Here is a 9744-nt window from a genome sequence, read left to right as displayed (position 1 = left end):
GCAGCAAAACTTTATCCAGCCTCCTCCTTTCCTCTCCTTCCCTCCCAGCTTGGAGGGCGGCTGCCTGCAGGAGAAAGGGGGAGGGAAAGGAGAGCCGCATGTGGGGGGCTGCCCTCCCCTTCCCTCCCTCCCTCCCTCCCTGTCCCCACATGAAACCAGACTTAATGCAAAAAAGCTGGCCAGGCACAGAAGCGGCCAAGCTCGGAGGAGGAAGGGGCTGCTCAGCAGCAGAGCAGGCAGCCAGGAGCCAGCAAAGACGGCAAAGTTTCCTTTCCCGTGAGTAAATGCCCGCAACTCCCCACCCTCACCCTAAACCTTGGGGGCCCAGCACCACCCCACCTTTTCTCAACTCCCGCTGACTTCTGGCAGGCTTGCAACTGCTGCTCAGCGTTTTGGGGCGGGCAGGATGGGGCCCCGCAAAAGCCTCGCCTGCTTGGGACCGGGGTGGCTCAAGGGGGACGGAGCAACCCCCCTGTAAGAAAAGGGTGCCGTCTTGGGGGCTTTTAGTTTGGAGAAAAGGCGAAGAAGATGCAATAGAAGTTCATAATCGTCTATGTGGCCTGGACAAAGCAGACAGCGGGAAAATTCCTCCCTCTCTCAGAACACTAGAATTTGGGGGCAGCCCAGGAGCTGAGTGCTGGAAGCTTCAGGACAGATGAAAGGAATCTGTGCAGCTCAGAGTTAAGCCATGGAACTTGCTGCCACAGGAGGCAGGGCGTCCGCCAACCGGGATGTCTTTAAAAGAGGACCGAAGAAGTTCAGGGGGAGGAGAGGCCAATGCTGGCTGCTGGCCACAGAACTCTGCTCTGCCTCCGCAATTGGAGCAGCAATGCTCCTGAATGCCAGGAGGGGAGGGGGGGCTCTTGTGTTTGGGTCCTGCTTGCAGGTTTCCCAGTGAGGCATCTGGTAGGGCAGCGTGAGAACAGGATGCTGGGCTAGATGGGCCCCACTTGGCCTGATCCAGCAGCCAGGCTCTTCTGATGTTCCCGTGAAGAGGCAGAAGGACCCGGTAATCAGTTCTGTCCTAGATGCTTCTGCCTTGCGCACTGAAGATGATGAGGCTGCTATTCCCTAGGAAAACTCAAAATTCAGGGGCAGCTCCCTGGGAAATTCTCCTGCACTGTTGAAATGAACTTTGTGTGTGTGCCTATGCAGGAGAACTTCCCAGAGGTCTGTGCCCCAAGACCCCGGCTATGAAGCAGAGATTCCTCAACACAACCCGGGGTTTGTGCTTCCCTTGGAGCCATGTCATGGGATTTGTGGCACACATGGGGGTTTGTGGTCATGCAGTGGCGGGGCTGCAGGGGGAAGAAACATGCAGAGCATTCTGCACATGCTCAGAGGTGCTAATCACCCCCGGCCACCGACAGCCTTGGGCTTGGCATGGAACGCCAGCCATGTCCTGCGGGTGCTGATTGTAGCGTTCACATAATGTTGATTTCATAGAATCACAGAGTTGGAAGGGACCCTATGGGTCATCTAGCACTGGTCCCATTTGTAGTCAGGTGAAGGACAGGCCCAGCCACCATTGTTAAAGGAGTAGCACAGACTTTGGTGCAATCAAATCAACACTATTACTTGGTAGATCAGCTGCTTTAAGAATGTGGGATGCCTTTGAAAAATAACAACCTGATGAAAACAAAATTGAATTAAAAGCTTGCATTATGCAGCTGGCCATCTGAGAAGGTTTGTGCTCAGAGTCCAGAGGAAGGTCTTGCCTGCTGATTTAATTGCCAGTTGATTTGCTCCAGATCAGAAGAGATGGGGCAGTTCTCGGATTACACAGCTTTTAAAACTAGAGGGGATTTAGGGGATATTTTATGCATCCAGGGAGGAGGAGGAAGAAAGGAGGCCGAGGGATGGGGGAGACTGTGTGCATTTAGAGTTTGAAGAATTTCAGACCCTCCAAATGTCCCTGTTTTCCAGGGAAAGCCCCAGATTTACAGAAGCCATTCCCATTTCTGATTTGATCCCGGAATGTCACGCTTTTCCTTAGGACGTTCCTGTTTTCATTGGAGAAATGTTGGAGGGTATGGAGTTATCCAATCCCTGAGCCGTCTGAAGGCAATCCTGTATAGGGAAGGGTTTTTTCTTTAATGTTTTATTATGTTTTTATGTATGTTGGAAGCTTTCCAGAGTGGCTGGGGCAACCCAGTCAGATATGTGGGGTATAAATAGGAAAGAAACCATGGGGGAATGGGACGTTCCTATTTCCTTCATAGAAATGTTGGAGGGTATGGAATTTGGCCTGTCACTGGGATCTGGAGAGAGGCTGCAGGCCTTGCATAGATATGGCTGATCCATTTGATGGGATCCTGCTGACCCTGGTTCTCAAGGGAGGGTGCAAGAACTCTCCTTCCTTGGAGGTTTCCAAGCAGAGGTTGGATGGTCATCTGTCATGGATGCTTTTGCTGAGACCCCTGCATTGCAGGGGACTGGGCTAGAGGACCCCTTTTCCCCGTATTTCTGGCAAGCACAAAAGTTCTGGATTCCTGCTGAAGTGTTGCAAGGATGGAGCTCAAATTGGGTTTCATGGTGGGGAGGATATTGACAGCTTAGCCTCAATAGATCCACAGAGCCTCCATGCCCAAAGGCAGTCTACCTCTGAATGCCAAGGGCTGTAGAGAAACAATTACAGAGGGCCCTTGTGTCGGTGCCCTGCCTGGATTTTGTGGATCCGGGGCTAAATTGGTCCTAAGGAGAGAAGAGCCGATGAAGGGGTCAGGGAGAGATGATAAAGGAGAAGTTCTTTTCTTGAAGTATCATCTGGGTGGAATGTTCCTTTCCAGTGGAAGTGAGAAGCCTAGATATCTGTTGCAAAGGAAACATCCCCATATACGGATTTCAAAAGTCTTTGTAATTTGCATTGGATGAAACATCCTGGGAGAGATTGGTCATCAGCTGTGAGCCAGATGGAAACTCCTTGTTCAGAGGCAAGGCGGCTTGGAAGGCCAGATTCTGAGGACACACAACAGCGGGTGCCTGCCACCTTCATCCCCTGCTGGTGAGCTTCTCGGACACATCTGGGCTGGTCTCCATTGGACTAGATGAGCTCTGGGCCTGATCAGCTGCAGGGCTCTTTTGAGGCTACACATTACCAGATGATTCATCCAGGGACCTCTGGCTGTTCCAGTTGCTGAGGCTGCACCCTGGGTTTCAGTTAGCAGTTTTGCAGGAAGTTAATGTCTCCAAACTTGGCAAAGGTTCTGGGCACGTTGCATTTGAGTCAAGGGGAAACTGCTTGCATCAGGCACAGCAGGAACATCTGGACTCTGAATATGTTGCTTAGAAAAAGGAGCAGTGGAGAAGAAAATTCTGGAGGAGCATGTTAGTTCCAAACATGTGCAGAGTGGCACCTCCTGACTGCCAGGCTGGCACTTGGGATTTGGGGTGCAGCACTGGGGGCAGAAGGCAGAGCTCAAAAGAAGGCAAAGTGGGGGGGGGGGGAGGAAGCCCTCTTTGTTTTCCACATTAAAAACTGGGTTTGTGTCACTGGAGAGTCAGAACAGAAACAGCAGCATTTAAACATCTGTCTAGATCTACTGACAGATCCAACAGCTGGTGAAGTAAGCCTTGAGCTGGATCAGCAGGGGCTGCATGCCTGAGTCTGCGCTCTTCGGTCTGTGTAACAGTTTCCACTGCAAACCTCAAATCTCAGGAATTTACCCACCAACCACTGTGGTGTGCTCAGGCCAGGATCTGATCAGGCTCAGGAGCTCAGAGATTTATTAGAACTCCTAAACCAGTAAGCTCCCAACTCTGCATGTTGAGAAATAAATGAATTTAGACCATCCACACATCTCTGTCGGCCCAAAGCCCCCCATCTCACTGTATGCTCCCCTCCTGTTAGGGGGCTCTTCTGATCTCCTTCTGCCTCGGACTCTTGACTGGATGGCATTAGGATCGTTCAATCACTCCTGACTCGTACGGACAGACCAGAAATAGCCTCCTTCAGAGGAGGCTGCCTGCCTGAGCTGCTCTTCTGGGCTGACACATACAGAGTTGGCTTTTGCAGAGCTATGAGTCACGGTCATATCCCTGGTCTTAATCCACCTAGCCCAGTCTTGTCTATTTTGCATCTCATTTTGGGGGGAGGGTTGCAGGGGGACCACCACTATCACAGGCGGTGGAGAGTGACTTTTAAATTTGGCTTTGGGGAAGCAGTGGATCAAATGAGAAGAAAGGAGATTCCGACTAAATATTAGGAAGAACTTCCTGAGGGTAAGAGTGGAATGAACTGCCTCGGAAGGTGATGGGCTCCCTTCACTGGAGGCTTATAAGTAGAGTAGGATAGCTGTCAGGGATTCTTTTGCTGCAATTTTTGCATTGCAGAGGGTTGGGCTAGATGTCCCTTGGGGTCCCTTCCAAGTTCTACAATTCCATTAGCCAACCAGAGTGACAGGAGTGGGGAAGAAATAACATACCTTATCCATGAACTGTGTATGTATGGAAGAAGCCCTACCTCCAGCTGGGCCTGAAACTTCGCTGAATGTGTCGATTTCGTGGGATTTCATTGGCTATTTTTGCTTATGCCCACATCTCAGTTTGAGGTAGGGATTCACCAGAGCTTAACCCCAGAACTAGTTGTCGAATATGTGAAGTCATTAGGACAGATGAGAGGCCTACTGAGCATGTGCAAAGAGGCTCACCATTAACTTTAGCAAGCCCCCCACCCCCATGGAAGAAGTTCCTCCAGATCTAAGAATGGGACTTAGCTCATTTGCGCATGCTACACATCTAAGAATAACCATTCCTTTCTGTTTGTTTGTTTGTGTGTGTGTGTATTTGTTGTTTTTTTCCAAAGAACTAGCCACATCCAACCGCTGACATGGCCATCCTGATGGACATCTGCCTGCTTGTTATGCTGATGGTGCCCTTGTGCGCCTCAAGATCCATACACAAAGCAGGGCTTGAAGACAACGGTGGCAGCGGAGAGAGCGAGGGGGCCTCCTCCATCCCACCCTCTGCAAGCGTGACACTAGGTGCAAACCCCACCTTGAATGACCTCATTGTGAATGGGACTTCAACATCCCTCAACATATTGGACGGGATTGTGGACTTCTTCCAGAAGTACATGCTCTTGATCATTGTGGTCGGCTCCTTGGTCTTCCTCTTCCTTTTCATTGTGTGTGCCGCCGTCATCGTCCGGCAGAAACACAAGGCTTCGGCCTACTATCCATCATCTTTTCCAAAGAAGAAGTACGTGGACCAGAACGACAAGTCAGGAGGCGCCAAGGCCTTCAGCGAAGTGCCAGAGAAGCTGTCGGATGCCGACCAGGAAGAGCCCGTTGACTCCACCAAGCAGCTGCAGGCGGATATTTTAGCTGCTGCACAGAACCTCAAATCCCCAGCCAAGGCTGTCACGATGAACGGGGAGAGTGCCAAAATGGAGGACAGGGCAACCAACGTCAAGGAGGAAGGGACAAAGGTGATGGAAGAGGCTGAGAAGGAAGAGAAAGCCACTCCAGAAGAACAGGATGGTCCAGCGGAGGAGGCTGAGACTCCAGCCCTGCCAAACTCGGTAGATGCGGAAATCAATGGTGAAGATGTGAAGGATCAACAGGTGGAAGAAGAAACTCACCCAGCATCTCCAGAAGAGCCCAAGGAATCGCCAGGGACTGATAATTCCACAGGACAAGTCTCAGAAAGTGAGGCAGATGAGCCGGGGGCTGCACCCCCTGATAGTACTTGCACCCCAGGAGACTAGGACACAGGGACTCCATTGCTTGGCTTTCCACCCTTGGCTATCGTGTTGAAAAGCTGATCATACTGAACCTGTGATGGACTTTACTTTTACTCTGTGGGCAACACCAGGCCCTTCAGTATCTGACGTTTCCCACCTCCATTTTAGAGATGCCCCATTAGAAGTAGCATACTGAGGTTTGCCTTAACATTGAATGACTTAGCCACTCTCCTCTGACGCAAGTACAAGGTGTTATTTAGTAGGTGAGGATGACTGGAGGAGATCCAGCACTGAGCACTGACTGAGATCCAAATATAGGACTGAAACCACTGTTGGGTTTAAACCTATTTTGAAACAGGTTTTTGTGAATAGATATGGTAGAACCTGTGGTTCAAGCCCAGTTCTGGATGAGGCTTTTTTTAGCAGTCCCCAATAATAGTAGCTGCCTACCCAATCCCCACTTTCCAGGTGAGTGCCTGGCTGCTCCATATTCTATACTCTCCCTGGGATCAGTAGCCCATTCTGGTTTTCTGCCAAAGCTGAATTTACACAGTGCTGATTGGCTGGCCTTTTGGGTAATCATGAAGCCAATCGCTCCTTTTGAAGCAAGGCTGTGCAACATGCCCATTGGCCAGCCTTTGGGTCAATTACAAAGCCACCACACCCGCCTTTTTTGGAAGTAGGACTTAGCACAGGACTTAGAACTGATTGGTCAGCCCTTCGTGTCAATCACAAAGCCACCTCACTCTTACTTGGAGCCTTTTTTCAGGTGCTGAACAAATTGTTGATAAAAGAACAATGCATGATGCTTAAAAATGTGGCTGGCAAAATGACAATCTGGATTCAATCTGAAGCTGAGTATATGTGCCCTTTGAGGAGTGAAGGTGCATAGGTGGAAGCACAGCTCACCTCTCAGGAAAAATCTCTGCCACTGTTTACAAGCCTGTGGCCTGACAATCTTTGCTAGAGGTTCTTGGTCCAAGATTCAGTCCTGAAATTTCAGGGCAGCTCTGCTCCCCAGATCTCTCCTGGATATTTTTTCGTGATGTTAGGTTTTAAATTTAACTCCCATCCACGTGACACAGAAACCTCAGTTGGACTTGATAATGGATGCCACTTCTGACACCAGCCAGGGAGACACCAACTTTGACACCACAGGTGCCTTCGTGGTCAATTTCAGTGCTCAAACAATCCTACAGAAGATCCTTGCTCAAGAGAATGGGCTCGGATCTGGGATGTGCCCAGCTGATGGACTGGCATGCTTAAAGTTTCACAAACATCCAGGCATTTATATTATTACAAGAATTTTGGGGTGGAGAGGACATCCATCACGTGTGAGAGAAGCACACCAGAACTGGCCGTTCACGCCACTTGAACCCTGAAGCATTTGTATCATCAGCAAAGGATCTTAAGATAATTTTGAATTTATAATATCTGTGGAAACAGCATATATCTGGGAAACTCAAAAAATCTGCCTAAAACGCCAGTAATGTTGGCTGGACATTTTTACTCTTTCTACCAGCTCTGACGGGGTTCGGGGGAGGGAAACTAATTTGTTTTAAAACTCACTTTTGTACTTTTGTGAAGGACTTTTGAGTGGCTTTGTTGTTTCCACTTGGGATTCTGAGACATTTTCTTCTCTGGCCTGCTCAGGAAAGAGAGGAATACTTTTAGCAAACATTACAGCTGGACCAAGAAACTCTTTATCTTTACATGTGACAAGCCTTGAAGAATTTGAGCGGAGGGTTTTATTGGGGGACCACCATTTTCGCCAAGCTTCTTCACAAAGGTTCTGATAATATTTATGACTCTGGCCATTCCTCAGAACACAAGATAATAGGGAAGCCCTCTCTGAAGTCAACAAAAGCCAACAAAAAAACATTGATGGTTATGCTCTCTTTAAGAACAGGGATTTGTCAATCCAGGCTGGTGGGCCCTCATTTTCGGCTGTGGCTGTGTGCCATGGAGGGGCTTGGGGAACTAGGTTGGGATCATGGAATTGTAAAGTTGGAAGGGACCCCCAAGGGCCATCTAGTCCAACCCCCTGCAATGCATTAGTGCTGTTTGCCCTGCCCGCTTTCTGGCTGGCTGCGTCCAGCCTCCACTTAAATTTCCCAATATGCTTCCAAATACCAGGTGCTGGAAGCCACCAAAGAGGCGTGTGCTCTTGTGATGGTCTTCTATCGCACAATACCAGGCACACCATTCTCCTGGGGTGCTGTGGAGAATTAGAACCCTGGAGCCCCTTGCATTCAAACCCAGGAGGACCCAACAACCCGGGTAGGCCGCCCCCTCATCCTTTCTTGTTCAACAAGCACCAGGGATTGGGTGGTTTTTAGGTGAACAGCTTCCGGGATCCCTTTGCGTGACCAGTGGGAGCAAAGGCAACATAAGGGGCCAGAGGTCCTTGGCTGATTAAGACTCTGGGGGTCAAGGGCTACAGGGCCTCAACCAGGAACCTCGTGGCCTAGAGTTACTTGGGCAGAAATAATGATTTATCTGGAAGTGCCCGTTCTCTCTGATGGAAAAAGCAACTCTCCCCTTCAGTGGTTATGCCATGTTCTGAAAAACATTTTGTTTAAAACCACACAGGGTAAAAAAAGGCTACTTACTGCACGGAGTTTGGGGCCCTTTTGCAAAGCTACTTTGGCATTAAGTGTGGAAGGGGAATGACGACCAGTACAGGGATTCCTAAGAATGGCTTCCACCAAAGCTACTCTCTTGGACTCTTCCATGGAAAATGTTGGCAGGCTTCGCAAAACAGTATTCGGTCCCTGGGCAACCACCGCAGCATATCTGAAATCATTGCCATCTCGTCCAGAAGTCACAGCAGCTGCCCAAAGAGATTCAGAGCAATAAACCAGAGGGGTTATCTCTGCATTTTTATAAACTGAAATCTAACCAATTACTTAAGAAATAACCTGAATATTAAACAAATTAGTTAAGTAAAGTTGCAGACTGCAATGTATATTCCCTGCCCCTCCTTTCGCAACCTCTTTAAACCTTCAGTTACCCAAGCACACATATATACATTCCTATGCAGACCTATGTTCCATTTTTCAGTTACCGGTATTTGTTTTTTTCTGTGTGCTGCTCTGTGGTAAACTGCTTTTGAAACAGAAGTTTAGAAACGTTTTCTTTTTAATCTGCTACAGGTGTGATATGTCTCTGTGTAAGAGCATCCATTCAAGGGGAGGCGGATATCAGATTCCATTGGACGCAAACAACCTCAAATAGCTTTTCTCTTGAAGGATGCAGGGCCAGCCCTACCATTGAGTAGAGTGAGGCACTTGGATGTTGTGGATGGGGATCAAAGTGATGGTTATGATCTGCATTGATTCCTTCTTTCCATGGGAGGGGCACTTGTGGGTTTTTCTGCACTGGGTGCCAAGTTAACTTGGCCAGCCATGAACACTGAGTGCTTTGACCTGGGCAGTGGAGGGTGGGTGCCACAGCCTATTCTGCTTCAGACAGCAAAATATTTTGGGCCAGCCTTGGGGAAGTGATTAGAACGAGAGTTACCAGGTCCAGAGCATCCCTTATGCAGAGACTTCAGGGCTGTGGTCAGTGGGCTTTATAAGACTCAGTGACTTCTCTTGTCACATCATGAATCTTTGCACCCAAAAGACAGCACATCTCCTGGCACACCCTGTTTCCTCCTCACACTACAGCCTCTGTCCTCCTCAGTAGGGAGTCACCCACCACCCCCACTTGTCTCTTCCGCCTCTGAGGAGCAGCAGGGATCATTCTAAACACTGCATGCTCCAAAGCCACCTTGGTGGATTCATAGGTTTGCAACTACGGTTCTTGCTCCTCTGGCCCAGAATCAGAAAATAGATTGCTAGCAGGGTAGGAGTTTAGGGCCTCTCATCTGGACATATTTCTCCCAATCCCTGTATTTGGACCAATATAATGAATTTCCCCTTATTGCTTATTGGAGCTTATCTGGATATTATTAGGATATGTTATAAAGGCAGGAGCCTTATGGCTTGAGTACTTCCTTCTCCTTCAACTTGCCTTCTCCAGACTGCAATTCCCTTTCTCTGAGATCATTTCCTTGG

General features: G+C 49.1%; 1 protein-coding gene across 2 annotated transcripts; it reads left to right on the top strand.

The window, feature by feature from the left end:
- TMEM119 (transmembrane protein 119) lies at positions 1-8805 on the top strand. Of its 2 annotated transcripts, none has more exons than XM_028702580.2 (2): positions 1-276; positions 4805-8805. In XM_028702580.2, the coding sequence occupies exon 2, from the start codon at positions 4829-4831 to the stop codon at positions 5705-5707; it is 879 nt and encodes a 292-aa protein (XP_028558413.1). In that variant the 5' UTR covers positions 1-276; positions 4805-4828; the 3' UTR covers positions 5708-8805. The 2 variants fall into 2 exon arrangements, with proteins under 2 accessions (XP_028558413.1, XP_028558415.1); XM_028702582.2 differs by lacking the exon at positions 1-276 and adding an exon at positions 2791-3004.
- Positions 8806-9744: the final 939 nt, after the last annotated feature.

This window comes from Podarcis muralis, chromosome 13 (assembly GCF_964188315.1).
Source record: "Podarcis muralis chromosome 13, rPodMur119.hap1.1, whole genome shotgun sequence".
NCBI classification, from domain to species: Eukaryota; Metazoa; Chordata; class Lepidosauria; order Squamata; family Lacertidae; genus Podarcis; species Podarcis muralis.
The sequence above is the reverse complement of the archived record's forward strand: the minus strand, read 5'-3'. Positions and strand labels throughout refer to the sequence as shown.